Source organism: Euwallacea similis, chromosome 11 (assembly GCF_039881205.1).
Source record: "Euwallacea similis isolate ESF13 chromosome 11, ESF131.1, whole genome shotgun sequence".
Taxonomy (NCBI): Eukaryota; Metazoa; Arthropoda; class Insecta; order Coleoptera; family Curculionidae; genus Euwallacea; species Euwallacea similis.
Genome location: NC_089619.1, coordinates 5,258,572 through 5,279,249, shown reverse-complemented (window position 1 = coordinate 5,279,249; position 20,678 = coordinate 5,258,572). Strand labels below are relative to the sequence as shown.

The following is a 20,678-nucleotide window of genomic DNA, read 5'->3' as shown; positions in this document are numbered from 1 at the left end:
AACTCGATTTTTCGCACTCATCTTCAGTGACCTTAATTCGACTTTTCAACCTGTGAAAATAATTTACCTCTCTATCGTGATTTTTTCCACCATTTTCAATAGATTAATTTGCCCTTCTAACCCGCGCTAACCTAATATGTTCCACAATTTTTCAGAGACTTAAAATAACCTTCCTAATCTGATATTCCCACTAATTTCCAGTACCTTTAATCGATTTTTTTAATCCGAATTGAGCTAATTTTTCTCAAGATACGTCTGTGTTTTGGATTGACCACATTAACCCGACTTTTTCGACGACATTTTAGTACCTTAATGGACCTTTGTGACTGAAATTGAATTGTTTTTCGTTGCACAGCTAATTATTTTTGACTCGAGCGCATTCGCCATTTCATCCAGTGATTTCATTAGTGCTTGAGGTGCATGGGAGGGAAATGGATCGAATCAAAAAGAAACCCATTAAACGACAAATGTTTATTAAAATCAATAAGTAAAACAGAAACATTGATACATACGGTAGTTGCATTTAAATTCTATGCAATTGTTTATACTCCTAGCCAAAGGAGTGCGCTTTTGTTGGTGGTAAAATTGTTCACATCGAATACATTATCGTGTTCATTATAATATTATAACGTTTGCTACGTTTACGAAAAGCTTCTCCTAAGATTAAACGGTGACAATGTAACGTTAAAGTCGAGGAACACATAGCTCAAGTGATTCGTTAATAATTTACATTCAATAGTGGAATAAAACACTTATAACACTCAAGAATTTTGCCTAAAGTATAGAAGTAAAATTAGAGGCAACTGCACAATATCTTATATGCACCATTTATATACTTAGAGTAGATATATAAAAAAACTACTATCACGCATTTGTTTTTTGCTACTTTTAGAAAACCCTATTTGAATTTAGCCCTTTTGTTCACGTTTCCAGTTTGCGCAGCTGCCCTTATTCTGATTCACTTATGTACAAGGTGCGACTTACCTAGATTTGGTTTGAGGTAGATCAATATGGATAATGAGGTAGATAGCTATTGCGGCTTAAAAATGGTTAACACTTACCCTAAATTGCTAGATTAATCCATATAAACATCTCACATAGGGTACAACAATTTGTACTTAACATTACATGCCCTGAGGTTCGCTTGCACTGTGGTTACATTTCACATAGATACAAGTATCTAAACATCTAGGTAAGTTCTCTTGGGAATTTACAAATTTCTTCTATATATTATAAGTTAAACACTGAGCTTTAAATATATATATATATATATATATGTATGTATATATATATATCATTTTGAGGTAGATTTTGTATATTTTTGTACTTTTAAGACGCTTGCAAATACATCATAAACAGTATCGTTAAGGGCAACAATATAGCAATAATTCGAGTGCCGCCTTATTTACACTTCTACATATTCATAAACATATTATAGTTAACAGCACGCATTATATAAAGATCTTAATACATAGTACATTAAATAATTCCCTGAATATTTCATTTACCTGAGAGGTTAACAATATTGCAGTAATATCAGCCCTTTAATCTACGTTTATATAGTGTTTCAATTCTACTTGTTATTCCTTTCTCTGTTGGTTTAGGAGTGACACTGCGCACCTTCAACATTGCATTGCCACTGCTCCTCCTCGAGTCACCGCTCTTCGTATTCAACGTCTTTACCGAAAGAAAACTAACATAAACGTCCGTCACCTAATAAATTTATACAAAAACATCTTTAGGGGGAACCGAAAACTCCTTAATACCTACATAAAGCTAAATAACGAACCCTGAATGTCATAGAACTAAAGGCTAAAGGTACCCGTATCGATTCACGTAAAATATATATAAATATGTAGAACTTAGGACCTAACTAGAACGAATTGAAATCAAGCATAATGGACCAGATCTGATGCTGTAGTATGCAAAAGTAGTTGAAGTCTATTGAGGTAGTAGGTAGTATATTCGTGTTGATGTAACTTAAAAATACTTATACTAAAGTTTGTCATGTAAAATGAGGTAGACGAGTTACAAATATCCCATAGTTGAAGGGTTTAAACGCTCGATAAAACTATATAAGTGACTATGTTACCCGTAAGCATTATATACAAACAATAAATACTGTTAAGGAGTTTTGTTGCAGACTTATTGACTAGTAGTAGTGTAAGGCTTATACAGGATAGAACAACGGTTGAATCAGAACGAACGTTCACTCAGGGTTCCTAACTAAATATTCCTAACTTAAACTTGCTCGTTTCCAACGTTTTTTTCTTCTCATCGAACCATCAAGCAGCCGCTGAGGAATATGTCTAGTTAATTCCAACTTTTTAACTGGTCCGAGAAACGTGTCAAGGTCATCAATTTCAGGTGTAGGGTTTCAATGTATTGCACATCACATGATTCCAATTAAATCAGACCAAATGAGATTGACATTCAAAGAATTGAGGTCTTCCCGTGTATTTGAAAATGCCCGTTTCTTATTTGATAAAAATGTCTGTACCGCTGCGAGGTTAAACCGTCGAAGTTTTTCCCGAAATGAAAATGCCTCAAAGTCAACTTGACAAAGTTGACGAATTTCCAGCTAGCAAAAAAAGACCTGAAAATGCCGGTGAATCTGTGAAATTAAATATTACTTCATACTTGCAATTCTGTTAGGTTAAATAGTGTAAATTTCTCCTTAAACGTCTCATAATGTTCGAAAAATGCTTTGAGGTGCATGTACCTCTGTGAGGTTTAACAGCAAAATTAAAACTCGAATTACTATCGTTTCTCCTTTATATAAGAAATTCTGAATATGCGCGAAAACACATTCAATGCTATGAGATTAAATAGGGAAGTTTTTCCAGAATTAAAATTGCCTGAAGGTTAAAAATGGAAATAAATCTCAAATTGAAACGTTTCTGGTTAACGTAAATCTCTCAAGAATGCCTCAAACAGGATCCGTAATTTTGTGAGGTAAAATGCCCATTGATAAAATTCATTATTCGAATTTTTCCTCCACTGAAAATCACTGTAATTATGCGAAGTTAAACAGTGAAATGGAAAGTGCAGTTTCAATCTGCCAGGTTTTGTGTTAATATAAGAAGCGTTAGACAGTTTGGTATCCTGTAAGGTTAAACAGCAATTAAAAAATACTAGTTTGACAGTTTCTGATATTTGACATGAAAATATTTGTGATTCTATGGAGGTTATGGTTTAAAAAAAAGCTGAAAGCCTCTAGTGAACTTTCAAAGTTTTGTAACTATCTGAAAACCTCTGCTATTTGGTAAGGTTAAATATAAATATAAAACATCAATTGCCAAATTTCCTTACCACATACAAACGTCTTAAACATCTGTAAGTTTGGTAGATAAAAAATAAAGTTGGTAATTGAAATTTATGTGAATAGATGAATATTTCACAACGTAATTTCATGAGGGTAAATATCAAGGACTTGACTTAAATTTTCGATTTTACAAATACCTAAAAATTACTAAAATTTTATAAGGTGAAACGTAAAAAACTCCCAAAACTCTCTATGATATCTTTTAAATTACTTTAAAGCTTTGCATTTTGTGAGGTGAAAGGGCGATTTGACAACTCCGCATTTCTGTAAGGAAGAACTTAATGTCCCGGCTTCTAGTCGGTATAAGAACCCTTGACAATGCCTCAGAACATAAAGCTTTATGTTCCAAGTCAAATTTCTAGAACTTTGTTCCTTTTTGGTCTGATGTTAAACTCTCTTTCTGGAGACTTTGACGATAGTTTCCCGACCAAATTAACATCCAACACAATATTAGAAAATCTAAAAAACGTAACGTATAATGGCATTCCCTACACTCTATAACCAAAACTAACCTGAGCTTCCTAGCAAACTTAAACTTTAAATTTCGCGCCAAGCAAATCAATTAAATTGAATTTGGACAATAAAAACAAAAGTTAATCCTCTGTAAAGAATAAAACCCTAGCCTAAATACCACCTCAACCCCCTCCAGGAGGATGAAGGGAGAAAATAAACTTTCCTACCTTGGTTTATATTATAAGTACAACGAAAACATGTTTTAACTGCAACAAATAAACAAAAACTTTTCTTTTTGTACCACGAGGGATTTAAATTACAACATTCTGTATAGCCTGACAATACCCGTATTACATTAACCACAAATGTGGGGTGTATAATCGAAATCGCCCAAGCGCGGCCTGAGAATATATTATGTACATACAAGTTTCGGCTGGTCACCATCATCAGGATGCGAGCGCTTAAGGGTTCAGCACCTGCTGCTGCTGTTGCTGCTGGTTGTGGAACGCTTTTAAGCTTAGTTCTGTTTTGTGTTCCCTCGCTATATGACGCCGTACCGTGTTGTTCCTAGTGAAGGTGCGAGAGCAAAAGGGACAAGGCACCCTTATACCCTGATGTCTCTGTCTTATATGAGCCCTCAAATTGGTCTCGTAGCCGTAAAGCCTCTCACAGAAAGGACACTTCAGTTTCTTGCCTAAAATGCCAAAAGTTTTGTGTGAGTCAGAGAGTCAAACAATTTCTTTGAACGTAGTTTCATCGTCACTAATGGGTTTTTTGGTAAATTTTAGCCATAAATCATGTGTCATAATCGAAGGTTTTGCTCGGAAAAGCAGAAGGTATTCGCGAGATATCAAAAACAAAATGACTTCTACTGGAGGATTTTCGACGATCTTTGAAGATGGCAGCGCACAACTGTTGAAGCAAAACAGTTAGGACTTGAGCCAATGAATTTGTTTTGCACCGAAGACACTTTTTTCCTAGATCCGTCACTGATTTTAAAAAACATTCATGCGTTTTTATCTAGCATAAACAGGGGCGGACACATCAATATTTTCAATTTAAAAGCAGCCAACAAACCAAGTAGAAAGTTGAATGATTGTTAGATATTAAACGGCTGTGATACGCCTATGATTTTCAACTCAGTCTGATTAAAAACAGTCGCATGCTAAGTCAGAGAAAGAGGTTTTTATGTCATATTATTTAAAAAATTGAAACTGTAAAAAAGACGTGCTACGCCACTGAGTTTTCTTATGCTGCACAACCGCTTTCTCTCATATACCGATTAAAAAATTTAACTCGGTCCGCGTCAAAGCAGGGGCGTATTGGTTTCCTACTTTATGTAGAAAATACCAATAGAATGAAGCTTTATATCACATCTAAAAAACTCTCCTTGACTGTTCAGAAAAACTCACCATCTGGAGTATTGATGGTGGTCTGCTTGTGATGTGTCAGCTTTCCAGTGGTCGAATTCCACAAAGTAGAAGGTATCAGATCGGTCTTGTCCCTATCATACTCGAACTTGCCAATATTCCCATTAGGCGAATTTTGGTGGTTCATAGGCGACAATCTGGGCCCCCCTAACCCCGTCGCGGTACTCGATGGAGGCTCATCTTGCTGGATTACCGGTTCCATTTTCATCCTCAAATCCTCTGGCCGCCCTGGATCTTGACACCGATCTGTATTGTTGCTTTCCGGGCAAATCAGGGTAGTGGCTCGGTCGTTTGCCTCGTACATGTCTTCAGGGGGGGCGTCGGCTTCGTTGTGGGGGGGTGCGGAACCCGATGAGCTTGAGGATGGTCTATAGGCCAAAGACAATGGTGTAGGAGTGGCTGCTGTTTTGCTGCCATCTCTCAACACTGAGGCGCGGTTTTCCACTTGAACCAGCTCGTTTGGAGACCTGAAACATGAGTCAAAATCTTTGACGGGTGATCGTTAACAAGAACTTTGATGGGTGATTACATTCGAAAGAACGAATTAACAACTTTTTCCAAGCACAGCGATTTCCAAAGCATGAATTTGAGCTTTTTTGAAGACAGTTGCTCAACGAAATTCCGAGATATCGGCATTCAAAACTTTAAACGGGACTAAAAGAAGATATATCCCTTATTTCTTTGGTTTGATTATTACCTGGGGTGTTTGATTTCGTAAGGGGGATTATTCGATGAGGAGAGTCGTTCATACGGTCTATAGTGGTGGGGCATGTAGGGTGACATCTTCGGGGAGTAGCTGGGGGACGGGCTGGATTGCTGTTGGTGGTTCGGCTGATTGTTTTCGTTATCTTCCTTCAAAATCTACAAATAAAAATTGAATTTCCTCACTAGTTTCATTGGGCGTGAGGGTCATACAGTCAGATAAATCAATTAGGCACTTATCGTAGCCACAAAGGTCACTGATAATGCGGTTCGTATATCTATACATTTTTTCCTTGATTTGACATCATTTATTTTAAAAAATTATTCCTCATCTATCATCGTACGCAAAACACTCGAAGATAAATAGATGTATTCAGTTTGTATTGCAATGGACCAAAACCCACCTTGAACCTCTTTCTAGTAGGGGAATCCAGAGGGGGAGCAGCCTCCATTTCCTGCTGCCTCTGACTATGACTTTGCGCTACTGCCAGTTTTTCATGCTCAATGCTCAATCCCTTGACTTGTAGACACTCGGCTGCTTTCAGGAAACTGGACAGGGCGTCCTGGGACACGTGCACCTCCCCTTTATACATAAATTCCAAGAGAGCGGCCATGTTGGAAGCGGAGGTACCGTCCAGTATCACCAAGAGGTTCTGGTGAAGAGGAGCAGTCTCAAAAAGGTCTGCCAAATGTTTGCTGCAGGCTGCTAATATCAGCTTGTGGGCCTTAAATGTTACACCTAAATAAAAAAAATCATTTTAAATGTTATACCTAAATATACACATAGTTGCAGTGGAAAAACTGGTTAGATAATGTGAAGGAAAATTATTGATCCATTGCGTCTCCATCTGATGGAAGATGCTGAAAATTGAGATTTCAAACATTATGGATTCTGCACCATCGCAAAATACTTGGGGTAGTTCTAAGTCTTTCTGAGAGATGGCGCCGATAAAAGCGACAAATAATAAAGGCGCGAAAAATTTGAAATTACAAAAACTTATCTAATGGGTATCTGCTCAGATCCCTTGCGTTAAAATAAGATAAAAATCCATTATCAACGTAGTTCCGCAAATGCTTTATTTCTGAGATATGCGGTGATAGATTTTTGTAAATAGTTCCAATTTTTTTCTTTGCAGTTCCTAGGGTTTACAAAATATTTACTTGACAATTTGGGTAAATTTTAGCTTTAAGGGTACCCAGGATATGATGTCCCAATTGAAAATATAAAGGAGTTTAAACTGAAACAATTATAATGGATTTAACGGAGTAGGTGAAACAACTCTGTATGTTTTTTGGTGCTAATTTAGATGTTATTTCAGACTCTAAATTTCAGGCTGTTGCAAAATTTTCATTAAGCACGTCTATAATTTATGCTTAAATGGCAATTCCAACTTTAGGAAAAATTGGGGAATATCAAGGCTTTAAATCTGTGTCTAAAAATGTCAAGGGCGTAACCCTGAAATTTACAAAAAAAACTGCTGAAAACCAAAATGTAAGAGGACGAATTATGGCATAAATTAGCTCCTTTCAAAACCATGTGAAAACACGTTTCTGATTTGCGTGCAAATGCCAATTTCAATCTTACGAATGATAGAAGGCCCTTAGGCTTTACATAGAGATTTAAAGCAGGGACACAACTCGTTCTTAAACCTCTACAGAAAATTGAAATTCTGAAAAACTAATTATTTTATAGTTTTACCCTTTTTGAAGCCATTGGAAGTACAGCTATGATTTCTGTGAAAAAATATTGAGTAACTTTTGAACTTTAAATCTACATTTGTATAAAAACAAGGTTGTAATTTTGGCGACATTGTATATACAGAATGAATCTTAAGTAGGGATATCCTTGTTAATACAACATAGACCTCAAAAAACTAAGCAAAATCTGTATGTAACATTTTTTCCTAAACCTCAAAAACAAGAGAAATAAGCGCGTATTAAAGTTTAATAAATAACAACATCTTTAATTATATATTATTTACTCCGGCACTGGCTACAAAAGCTGTTCGAAATTGTCGCCATCAGTTTCATTTGCACAAATTGTCGCTCTTCTTACTCACGACTCTGTACGTGCTGTTCGAAGAGATCTTTTCTCTCGGATTATTTTTGCGACGTTTTCTATTCGTTCACGCAGCTGTGCCACTGTGTTAATTTCATTCGTAAACACGAAACTTTTCATATAACTTTACAGATAAAAAACGCATGGATTTAGATCTGATGATCTCGCGTGCCATCTCATTGGTCCATTACGACTTATTCACCTTTTGTAAAATTGTAGCCCCGTACTATTCTTTACTTTTTATTCACGCGCAAATATCTCGGTTGTTTCTGAGATTTCCAAAACCTTTTACATACACATTTTGTTTTGTTTTTTGAGGTCTATGTCGTTTTGAAAAGAAAACCACTACTTGAAATTCACCCTGTATATTTAAAACACGTAGGTTCTCGTCCTGTGCTTCCATCTAGCAACAGCTATGCTAAATTGTATTCAGGCATTATAGATTTTCTGTATTCTTACGGCTAGATTTAGAGACGTGCGACAGATGGCGCTGGCATCAGCATTTTAAATTAATGGTGCAAAGCATTTAAAATTTGAAATAAATTATGAGCGTTGGATCAGACTATGCACGAATAACAACGAAACCAGCAGTTTTTCTGACAGATTTATGAGCAGTTGCCGATGTTTACGTGACCGGTTTTGAATTAATAATAGGAAAACGTGCAGAGGACATTGTGTGGGCTGGCAAAAATACGTCACCACTTGATTCTGCTGCCACGAGGGAAGGCTAAGTTACAACCCCAAGGACAAATAATTAACGGGTGGGGTGGAAAGTAGGGTTTAACGAAAAAGTAGAACATTTCCTGCTCGTTGCACTTCTGTGACGTGTCGAAATCGTCGCATCAAAAGTGAAATCAAGCCAATGGGAACGTCGTAAAACCGAATACACGTGATAGGCTTTTATTCAAATTACCTGCGAGTGAAAGTAAAAGGAAAGCCTCACGATAGTCAAATATTTGATGGTGCATTTTTGTGATCACACACAAGTTTAGGTTTTCTCGCTTCAGCTCATTAACAACGCATATGGCCGAAAAGTAGGTCAAACGTGCTGTAAATTTAGCTGCAACCCAGTTATATAAGAGCGCTTTATCGCACACGTTCTGGGAAGGCTCATTTTCCATTCATGCTGTCTGCAGTAGTACTATTTTTCCTGCCGCGGTACCGTCTTTATCAAAACATGTTTATCGGTAACAGGAATTTAAAAATACTGATGCACATAAAGCAGGGAGACAGTAGGTCAAGTTCACCTTAGCAGAAAACGCGATATTGGTACTAACGATTTTGAAGATTTTTAACACTGCACTCAAGCAGAGATAATCAATCAATTTCTCAGCCTCGGATTTGGTTTCGAACAAAATTGGTACTTTCAAAGGTACCGTTGACTGCACGGGCCATGAGAACCGTTATTGCATTTTGGTGAAAAGCTGTTATTGCCACATTTGAACCCGTTAGATCGAATTTCGTTGGGTGCATATTTCTTTGTTCCATGTTTCCGTTAGGTTCCACTCGGCTGAGCTACGTGTACTTGAGGAAAGATGCATTATAATCAATGTTAAACTCGAATTCCTGTCGCAATAAAGGTGGGAAAACACACGGCACTTTCTAATGTAAGACCATACGTACCATCGCAGAAGAGGGTGACATCGGCTAGGCTCTCAGACTTAAACAAGTTGCTAAAGGAGGTGGCCAAATTCGATCCGAAACTGTTCCATTTCAAACAGAATTGTTGTTGCTGAGAGTCCATTTCAAATCCGGAATGGAGAATGTGGTGAGCTGAAGCAAAGACCCTTAATCAGTATCTACTTAACACAATTTCACAAAAAAAAGCCTTACGGGGCATTTTAAATGGAGAAACTGTACCGAGGAGGTACTATGAGGAACTGCGAGCTAACAAAGCATCAAAATAAATGATTTTTACTCGAAAAATATATCGTTAAATGCATAAACAGTTGCATCAATATTTATTATTAGTCGCAATAATGTATTTTTCGGTTAAAAGTGTTGATTCCGCTAATTTCGGTGACGATAACCGTTTTGCTGAAGTTGTGACAGTGTTGCGTCAACTGCACGAGTGCATGATATGTGCAAAACGGACGATTTTAATGAGTCTCTAAACCTGTTATCGAGATAAAAAAATTACAATACAGCAAACACTCGAAATTTTGCATCAGCAGACACGTGGCGAACGCCCCTGGATTTAAGAGAAATGTACCTAATCCTGATAACGGCACAATGTACCACGAAAATCTATATAATAAACATAATACTCTAAGTACTTGTTACTGGAACAAAATTCATGAAGAGGTTGATGTCTCACATATACTACGTCTCTGATTTTGTTGCTGGCAAGGCAGTGGCACATCGCCGATCGTATATCCGCAGGGATTTTATTTAGATTCCTAAGAAACAATACACGAAGAAAAACTTGGTGTAAACGTTGTGAATGCACCAGTGACACTGATAGTAAACTCGAGAAGCTTTGTAATTTTCATATTCTAAGTTCGTAACGCCGAAATTTAATGGCGTAGTTTGCCTAACATTTTGAAGCCAGGGGTATGTACGCCTATGATTTATCTGGAAACACAATTTTTAGATTAAGAAGAGATAGGGGAAATCTTAAGGTTTAAAAACACGTATACATGCAGTGATGTATATTTTTTCCAACCACTCGAAATAAATGATAAAAATGTACGATGCTATTTTAGTAATTATTTCATAGTTTCTCCTATTTTGAAATCAGTGGTCAGTACGGAAATGATTTATTTCAATGCAATTTACAATTTCAGGAGAAATGAAGAAACGTTAAAATTTATATCAATATATAAAAGCAGTGACTTCCCTTTTCCCTACGAATCCAAACGCGAGTACGTCCATAAGATATTTGAAAAAGCAATTTGCAGTTTCATAGAGAAAACTTTAAATTTGTATATAAAAGCGTGGGTGTAACAATGTAATAAAACTTGAAATAAATTAGTCCTTTTAAAATTGGTTGCAGTACGCCTATGACTTTCGTCAAAAAAAATTGTTGATGGCGATAAAAGGGAATTTTTAGGGTCAAAATTCATATAAAAAACAAGAATGCAACATTTTCTTACATTGAAAAGAAATATGCTGTTGCGGAAATAATGGGATATATGTAGTTCCTTTCTTTTTGAAATCACAGTTAAAATTATCTATGATTTATTTGAAAATGTATTTTTTATTTAGAATTTCGTTGTCAATTTTAGAAGTAAGATCCAGGAACTTTAAATTTTAAGTTCACATAAGAAAGCAGTGGCGGAACTACTAAAGAAAATTGTAAAAAATTATTAATCTAGACCAATGTTTCACAGTTAAAGCTCGATTCACTTTCATGAAAACATTTGTGGCAATCTTAAGGAACGAGAAGATATTTTTTTAGGGCAAAAATGAGGTGAAAAATGTATTTAATTCTTTCTCCAAATTTTGGAGATTCCTGGGACAGTAGATCAATAATTTTTGTGAAAATATTTTTGTCAACTTTATATGTTCACTTAACAAAACTGTAGCAAAAATTACTGAAAAAATATGAAACATTGTTAAACTTGGCCACTATTTCATAATTAAACACCGATTGAAATCAGAAACTGCACGCTTATAAATTTTCTAGAAAATTTGTTCCGATTAAAAAAAAATTTTGCAAACTTTTCATCGTAAAATTCATGTAAGAAAACAGTGGCGTAGCTTGCCATCAAGCGTTAATATAAATTGCGATAAATTAGTAGCACATAAACTAAGCGATTATTTCGCAGTTTCCCCCTCTTGAAGGCAGAAACAGTACATCTATGGTCTCTGCGATTTGGCAATTTTGCGACATTGGCAATTTGATCCAAGATTGAAGAAGGTATAAAGGTCAAATTCATACCACAAGGCAGCAGCATAACCTACTATTAAACATATAGAAACATGTAAAAAATCCATAAACTGAACAACTATTTTACGGGCGTGAATGTAGGGGTAGTGGACCTAGATGTTTTATCGAGAAATTGCATTAGCGCAACTTTTACTTCAACTTAAAAGCATTTCGATATATGACAGAGACAATACGGCAATGAAGCGTGGCTGCCCGCTACTGACCTTAAAACAATAGGCAGTGGCGTAGAGTGAAGGTAAGTACGTTTGCATTCTGGTTGGCCCTGGGCTGCATTGCCTGATTCGATTAGATCGCACTGTGAACGCATTGCGTAAGTTAAATTAACCAAACAAAGAAAAGAACATTTGGTGACCTTAAATAGGCAGCAGCAACACCTAAATGTCTGCTTTTTTTGGTATCGTGCATGGGACAATCACTATTATTGCTTTATTGTTAAGTTTTTTGGAAATTTTATGACTCATGATATTTTTGAACGAGTGCGATCATTCACCTTTGATCTAGGCTTGCTAATTCTGGCATTTTTGCAATTACTATTTTAATCTTTGACGTTGGCAGAAATAGCCGATTTTCAAACCAAGTCTGGTTGCAACACGTACTAAGGGAACATCACTTGTTTAGGGTCCTTCAAGACATTCATTCTTGAGCATTGAAAATCCCATATTGTCAAGGAACAGGTTTTACCTCAGTGCAACATGGGGAGAGAACCCTTTTTCAATACCTGTGCGATTATAATTATAGGTATGATGAGGTCACATTCCATATCAATTGCAATAATCCTGATGCTGTGTGTACTTAAGCCTGATTAAATGATACTTTTCATCGTCGTATGCGAACAAATATTTAGTTATGTCTAATCTGCAGGCATTGAAATTGATTTGCCACGAAATTTAGTGGGGCACGCAATGGGGCCCCGCTAAATTTCGTGCAACGAGCAGCAATTTGCGCTGCAATAGGCTTATGCAGCAGGAGGAAAAACTTACTGCGAAAAAAACCTTTGAGACTTTTAAGCTATACACGCACTAAACCTTAAAATTTTGATTGGAAAAGTTTATTCGCACTCACGCACTTTGCGACGCATTCTTAAGAGCAAAAATCGAGCTCCTGCGTTTGCACGCACAACGACCGTCCACCCGTCTGTGTTATGGCAACTGACATTCCTGCTACACGCACACGCATCGCGAGTCTTATCGGCGAAATTCGCAGCTCAAGTAGCAGCAGCGAACGTTCGATTGTCGGCAGGATTTCAAATGTCATGGGCGATTATGCATTTCTCTTTTTTGGGTGGCACATACACGGTCTCTTTTTATTCCGTCTACAAATCACCTCACCTTCCTACCTCTGCGACCAGTCCGTGGACTCAAATCTACGAATTTCATCAAGATTTAATCCCCCCAAAAAAGGTTTTTCTCTGCACATATCAGAAATCTTGACACATGTTGAATGAACCTTACATCTCTAATCAATTTTCACTGCTGCATTTCACAGCCTTTTTTTATACCCTACATAAATCACCTCACCTCTATATTTGTGCGATCAGCTTGTGGGTTTAAATCTATAAAATTTTGTAAAGCTTGAGCCATCCAAAAGAGAGATGTTTTCTTTGCTTATATCACAAACCTTGACACCTGGTGAATGCGTTTTAACGCGCTTTATGCTCCAAATCCTTCACAATATGGCGAGGGCTAAAAATCCTATACATCTATATTCAATTTGTCAATGTTTTTTTTTCTATTTTCGTCACCTTCGTAATGTTATTCCTTCACTGATAAACTTATTTACTTTATCAAATGTGTTAAACTATAATTATTATGCTCATTCTTGACCTAGTTTCTATGGTGTTTTAGATTGTAAATGTACAATTTTCGACCGCTAAATGAGGCAATATTTTGGACTATAATTATGGAATTGATCATGGTTTTTGACTATATTTATGATGCAGTCGCGTAGACAAATTCAATCAAATTCTAGTTAAAAGGAATTTCTCCTGTGCAATGACAGTAGAAAATTTTTGGAACGTTCTCGGTTCTTATTACGACTTATTTGTCAGTTTTTTTCTCGATATTTATTAGAAATTTAATGGCGTTTACTAATGTTTATTTATAAAAATTACATAAAACGAAAAACGCCACTAAAAATCATAAACCATGATCAAACAAAAATCATGAGCCATGAGATAATAGTGCACTATTGTAATTTCCTAACTAATGTCAAACGGGGTTAAACCAAGGAAAATAGGTTTGTCTAATAAATTTTCACAATTTGTTTAAAGATCGTGTATTGTTTCAAAATTTAAATTCCTCCTTAATATTAAATAGTCATAAAAATCATAGATGAGCAGACCCATAATGCTTAAACAACGAGCAAACCATGAAATATCAAAACGTCAGTGAAATTGTGTTTTTTCAATTTTCCACTATATATATTTTTATGGCAAACGATGCTCTTAATTCGTAATATGGGTTTAAGAAAAATTGCCTATACTGTCCCAGATTTTGACCAGTGGCAGTGCCAGGATTTTGGTCTAGGATAAGATTGGTAGGTGCTATAGGCCTAAATATTATTAATATTGCGATAATGACCATCATAGTTGCAAGATATTGTTGATAATAGCACATTTGATCTCGTATAAATCGTATTTACAGCGCAATCAATGACAAGCGATATAGTTACAAGGACGTATGTATGTCCAGTGGCCTATATACACAATAACCCAAATTAAGCTAATGTGTTGGAGGGATTACAAAGGTACTACTGGTTTTTATTCATTCCAATGCATTTTTCATGTTTGATATGTTGTTTGAGTTGCATCTTTCTCAGTTTACAATTTTTCGAATAATTTCTAATTTTCCAATGGGCATTTCTCGAGACTGATTGGAATTCTGCGCATTTCATACGCACATAATGAAACCTTAATATTCAGATTATAATTCTGTATAATGTCACGCACGAAAATAAATTTTTGGCCTTGTAGGCGCGACAACCTCGCAATGATAAAACCGAGCGGAGAATCAAATTTATCGTCTGCCCCGAGACGCATACGAATTTTTTGCGAGCGCCCTTTAGGCCGCATCTTTGCATCTCCTCGCCTTCGACCTACTTCCCTATTATCCCTCGGTCTTACTCCCCTTTTCGGTCCATTATTGTGCCACCGCGACCTTTTATGCGGCCCTCTTATTATTTAAATCTCGCCTGAATGACACGATTTTATCGCTTGTTTATTATTTCCTATAAGCACAGTTCCGGTACTTGAAATCTTTAAAACCAATTTTTCAAACACAAAAGTACATCAATAAGATATATTTAAAAATTTGGAAAAATTAATCCCAATATAATTCTTGAAGTTATGGCGAAAGCGCCTACGTTCATTGAAATGTACAACATTCTTGATAACATGGCGATCGTAATTCATTTTCGAATATTGTAGGTAATTTTTGGCCTTCGCAACATGGTAGTGACGAAGTTTGATTAACATTATTATTCTCTAACATATGCAGCTGCCGTATCGTAGGTCTTTCCGTGTTCGAGGTCAGTAGCCTGTTTTCGATACAGCTCTTGAATCTTCATTAGCCAAAGATGATTATGTCATACTGTAGGTAGTAAAGTATGAATTTCATCAAAACCACACACACACACACACATACACACACACTTTATTAGCTTTAGAATATCAATAACCAGCATTCATTACAATAATTCCTTTCCGTTAAAGAAGAATCTTTAACGTTTACTTTAAAGCGGTAAAGGAGGGCTGTAAACTTGAGGGTGGTCCCAATTTTATCGCGTCCCTGATACGTGGATGAAGTTTCCATTATTTAGTTAGGAAATTAGGAAAACAGTAGCGGATGAGAGCGGCGTTTAAATATTTGATAACATTAATTGATGTATACAACTAAAATCAATACACGAGCCCTGTGAGGTTGATGCGACATCCCCACTTGTATGGATTATTATTTTCAATGTAGAATGGCAATAGCTAAAATCGATGGTATTTTGGGTACCAATCGGTATTTTCAACGATAGTACTATTAGATAGATGTAAAATTGTGTTGCACAAGAAGGAACCTTGAAATTAAGCGGGATTTAACATTAATCGAATATACATAATATACATACATATATAGCTAGATAAAAATTAATAAAATTGTTTGGCAAAGGAGTGTTTGAATGGAAGGTTTGGCCAATAACTAATAATAAATTTAGACAATACAGGGAACATGAGAAAATTACCATCAACTCTGAAAAAAATATTTTAAAGTCTCTGAACCTGGTCCGGTGGCAAACACGTAAGTTACAACCTTGGAACTTGAAAAATCGTAATAGTACGTCAATGATTTTTTGAAAATAATTATCTGTAAGTGACTTTAATTAACAGAAAAAAAATCGTTCACTTTCATGAGAAAACAAGAATGTGTGAGATATTAATTCAAACCGAAATACAAAAAAGTTTTTGGGGAGGGTTTTGCAATTTGGAAATTTGTGACTTGAAAGATCGTTATAAGGTCCCAACAATTTTTTGAAAATGGTAAACTTTAATCCCTTTTTTTTTAACCGACGATAACACGCGAGGCGCAGGTTCAGAGCCGCGCCGGTTGGTTTGCTTGGAAGGCTAACTGCCCCTCTTCTTCTTTCTCTTCAGTGGAAAACTTATGACGCTTCATGACATAAAAGACTTTAAAAAAGGGTATAAAAAGGATCTTAAGGACTATTGGCAATGTTGGGAAATTTTTCATGGTAATGGAATAAATTAAAAAAGATCATCACAATAGCAAAGCTCGACGAAGTGTCTTAAAAAAAATTATCTAAAGTGTCAAAAGTGGAAAATGGTCATCATCGCTTTTGAAACCTCACAGAAAACTTTTAGCAGAGTTTCAAAAGATTTGAATTTAAAATTTTCACGTCATGCATCCAGGATATCCGGAACATTTACGGTGTCATTTCCTGTATATAGAGTATATTAACTATTGAAAATATAAACTACAAAGTTAAAAATTCTGTATGTAAAAAGGCCAATTTTTATCTTATTGCCAACATAAGTCAATGATCCTTTAAATAAATATTTACCATGATATAATCGTTTTAAAAGCATTGAAACTATTTTATGTAATATTAGAAGATAAATAGCAATATTCTTTTGTGCCTCAGAAGCCTTATCAATGAAGGATTTGGCGCAGCAGCAGCTTATTGCGGATGATTATTTTATGTGAATTTTCATTTATCCCACATTCCCACAATCACTGGACTAGAAAAAACTGCTAGCTTGGAACTCGGTTTTTCCTAATCAAAATACAACAAAATGCGTCCAAAATTTATGCTAATCATTCTATTACAAACACTCGACAACAATCAATTTACCTATTTACCAAATTCTTATTGTTTAATTTTCATTATTTCTGAATATAAGTTCTGAACCTTAAAAGCCATTTTCACGCCGATTTTCTTAGTTTGAAACATTATCATACATTACGAAGTGTGCGTGCGAAAAGGCTCATAAATATTGTATTACGTCGTGGCATAAAGAAGCAAGCTCTTCTAATTTCGAAGAGGTGACTGTATGAATCTCATATAATTAGGAGAGCTGTTCAACGAACCGTGCAAATTTGTAAGTAAAATTTGCAAGCTGCAGAGTAGGAGGTTTGGCATTGAAAATATCATTAACCTCTGCCGTGATTGCATAATGGTGTTATTGCGTTTTATTAGCGGCCACGGCTAAAATTAACACCGGCTCTCTATCCATCACAGTACATCATAATACAATGGAAAACAGTTTTAGTTAAAGAAAAAAAATTCTTGACAATTTGGTGAACGGTACTGGACTTGCTTTCTCCGTTAAGAGATGGCGGTGGTAGTTAGAGAAATTTTTGCTTCAAACTTTCCCACCTTAAATCGTCAAAAAGAGCTAAAATTCCTTTTTTTATTAACACGTTAAAACATAACCCCACGCCTCAGGCCTACAGGGAGACAAATTGAGCAACATACAGGTCATATTTTAGGGCCAAAAAAAATAGAAATTAAATAAAACATTTTTTCCGTGTTTGACAAAACAGATAATATGTTATGGTAATAGTGTCGTTGACCGGCGTATGAGGGTATCAAAGATCACCAGATCATGACGCTAGTTATCGATAAAACATCATGTTTTTTGCGTGTTACATAAGATAGACATGATGCACTCCAATCAACAATATTGTTTTGACGTACAAACCGACATTTCTTGATGCAATGGTGAATTTTTGCCATGAGATTTAAATTGCGTTGCGGGATTTGAAGCCCGGAAAAATTTTGGTGTTTAATGGATTTGGCAATGACCCAAAGTTAACTGTTCTACCCGCAATTCCTGTAAAAAATTACCTGCATTCTATAGTTCAGGTAATCGATCGGTTCTAAACTTATTTGCAAAACTTCCTGCTCAGCAAAAGGACAAAGAACCTCGATAAGTTTAAGGTGGAGGTCATCAGTTTGGTTTTTGTTCCTCGACCTTCATGGTCATGATTGCTGCCACTTAGATTTTGAGCACCAAAACCTCCACGTGTATACGAGACAAATGTCCGCTAATGAGCGCTCTCCCACGACTCTGACGTCAAAACTATTTATAAAAAAAATTGCCTAGCTCATTCCAGCAATAGAATTCGACTAATAGAAAATGCTAATGCAGGCCAATGCACTTTGGTGCCCATTCGGGTTCTTAAGCTGGTTCTCAAGGCTAACGTAGCAAAAAATTGCCAATTTATTTGGATAACGTTCACCCAATCTAACAAAGAAAGACTTCGACTATTAGCTATGTGTGTGTGTGAGTGTGTACATACTATTACTAAGCAAAACTTATAAATCATGTTAATGATCTTTGTGGGCGATGGAAATAGTTCATCAGCCGTTGCCACTCGGGCCTCAGCAGAATCTATAGGTATTCAGGATCGCTAAAAGACCTCGAAGATTCTCTTTGAATCGTGAAGATTCTTCTAGAATCTCCACTTCTAGCACGAGAAGACATTTTTTTAGGACAAAAATGAGGTCAAAAATTTATTTAACTCTATTTTCCAAATTTTTTTGCCAACTTTACATGTTCACTTAACAAAACAATGGCAGAACTACTGAAGAAATATGAAAAATCGTTAAACTAGACCACTATTTTACAGTTAAACTCCGATTGAAATCAAGAAGAGTCGCTTGTGAGTTTTCTAGAAATATTTCTTCCTATTTTGAGGAAGATTCTTTCAGAACCTTTCTTGGACAAATTCATATAGGAAAACAGTGGCGTAGCCTGTTACTAACTGTTGAAACGATTTGTGTAAAATTGGTAAGCTAAGCCTCTATTTCACAATTGAACCTCTTTTTGAAATCAAGTACAATACACCATGATTTTTGTAAAGATGTCTTTTCAACTTTAGAGATAACACAAAGGAGGTTTCAAGCTTCAAATTAACATAAAAAAACAACAGTGGAACTAGTGAAAACCTTGAAAAAAAACCTTGAAATTGAACTACTATTTTACAGTTTAACCCGGCTTGAAATTAGGAATTGTATGCTTATGACTTTTATGGAAATGTTTGGGTCAATTTAAGAAGATTGAAGAATTGTCGTCAAATTCATACAATAAGCCAGTGGCGCAACTTGCTACTAAATTTTAAAACGTTTTGTGAAAAATCAATCATTGCTACTTGAGTCTCAAGGGAATCTAAGCTTTCAGAGTCAATGAATTTTAGAGATTCTTAACAGTTATCACAAGTATGACGATTTCCGTTTGGGGGCAACAATGAGGTTTTGTAAACATATAAATAAGTAAAATTCTTGATGATATGGTAGATGCCATTTTTTTTACTGTAGCTCGGAAAAATTCTTGACAATAAGGCGCACGTTCATCAATCTCATTTCCTTTAATTATCTCTGTTCTCTTCTTCTCTGGGGCTTACAATTGACATCATCAACCGATTTCGAGCAAAGTTAGGTGTTTGCAATTGTTTAATTATACGTTTCAACGTGCGTAAAAATCTTGCATAATTAATTTTCAAGGATGGAAGTCTATAGCAAAAGTGTATGACGTCGTTACCTTGATGCGCGCACAAGCTGGTTGCTTATGATGCATCTAATTTTGGGTTCTTGACTATGAGTTATGACAAATTTTTCATCGGAATAGTAATTTGGTGAAGCAAATCGGATCTGAATGCAAATGGAGAACGAATGTTACGGTTCGATCTCGTGAAAAATTGAGAGTAATTTAGCCGAAGGCCAGGCTGATTTGTTATTCGGCTCTAGCCAACTGATCAATATCTAATCTGGCAGGAAAACCTCGTTCACCATGTATGTAATCTTTCTAGTGAATGTTTCGATTCAGACTGTAGTGCATACAGAATGACGTAGATTTATTTTGAAAAAGGACAGGTAAAAGGGCCTTTCGCTTCGGTGCACTTAGAGCGCTCCAGGTGAAAATGAGAACACACAAATGTTGCATGAGTGAAACGGGCATAATTTTAATTCTTCAAAACCCATCAAAAATAGACTTACCGCGCATTTCCATTGTAGTTAACCGACTCACCGGTGGATAGTCCTTAAACTCACCTCAGTCAAAGTCACGCACAATCAATGTCCCATAAAAAAGAGCCCGTTTTCCGAACTGCAAGAAAGACACGCGTGAGGTAACGTTGCAATTACCACACGCGGACCTAAATATCTACGCCAACAATGAAGGATTGCTGAAGCACGCACGAATTATTATTGCACTTGTGTGTATTTTTGCAGGCCGCCTAATTCTGGCAACCAGGAAAAAAGTCGAATCGCCGAATGTTTTGGCCCCACCGTTGCCAAATTTCGCCCGATTTTTTT

The 20,678-nt window shown here is 36.1% G+C and overlaps 1 protein-coding gene across 5 annotated transcripts; it reads right to left on the bottom strand.

The window, feature by feature from the left end:
* Positions 1–456: 456 nt before the first annotated feature.
* Positions 457–20,678, bottom strand: chinmo (Chronologically inappropriate morphogenesis). Of its 5 annotated transcripts, none has more exons than XM_066395174.1 (6): positions 20,361–20,676; positions 9,593–9,742; positions 6,315–6,649; positions 5,906–6,069; positions 5,191–5,675; positions 457–4,472 (listed from the first exon to the last, which is right to left on the bottom strand). In XM_066395174.1, the coding sequence occupies exons 1-6, from the start codon at positions 20,371–20,373 to the stop codon at positions 4,240–4,242; spliced, it is 1,380 nt and encodes a 459-aa protein (XP_066251271.1). In that variant the 5' UTR covers positions 20,374–20,676; the 3' UTR covers positions 457–4,239. The 5 variants fall into 5 exon arrangements, with proteins under 5 accessions (XP_066251271.1, XP_066251274.1, XP_066251273.1 ...); XM_066395177.1 differs by having other exon boundaries at positions 20,415–20,676; XM_066395176.1 differs by lacking the exon at positions 20,361–20,676 and adding an exon at positions 12,842–13,112.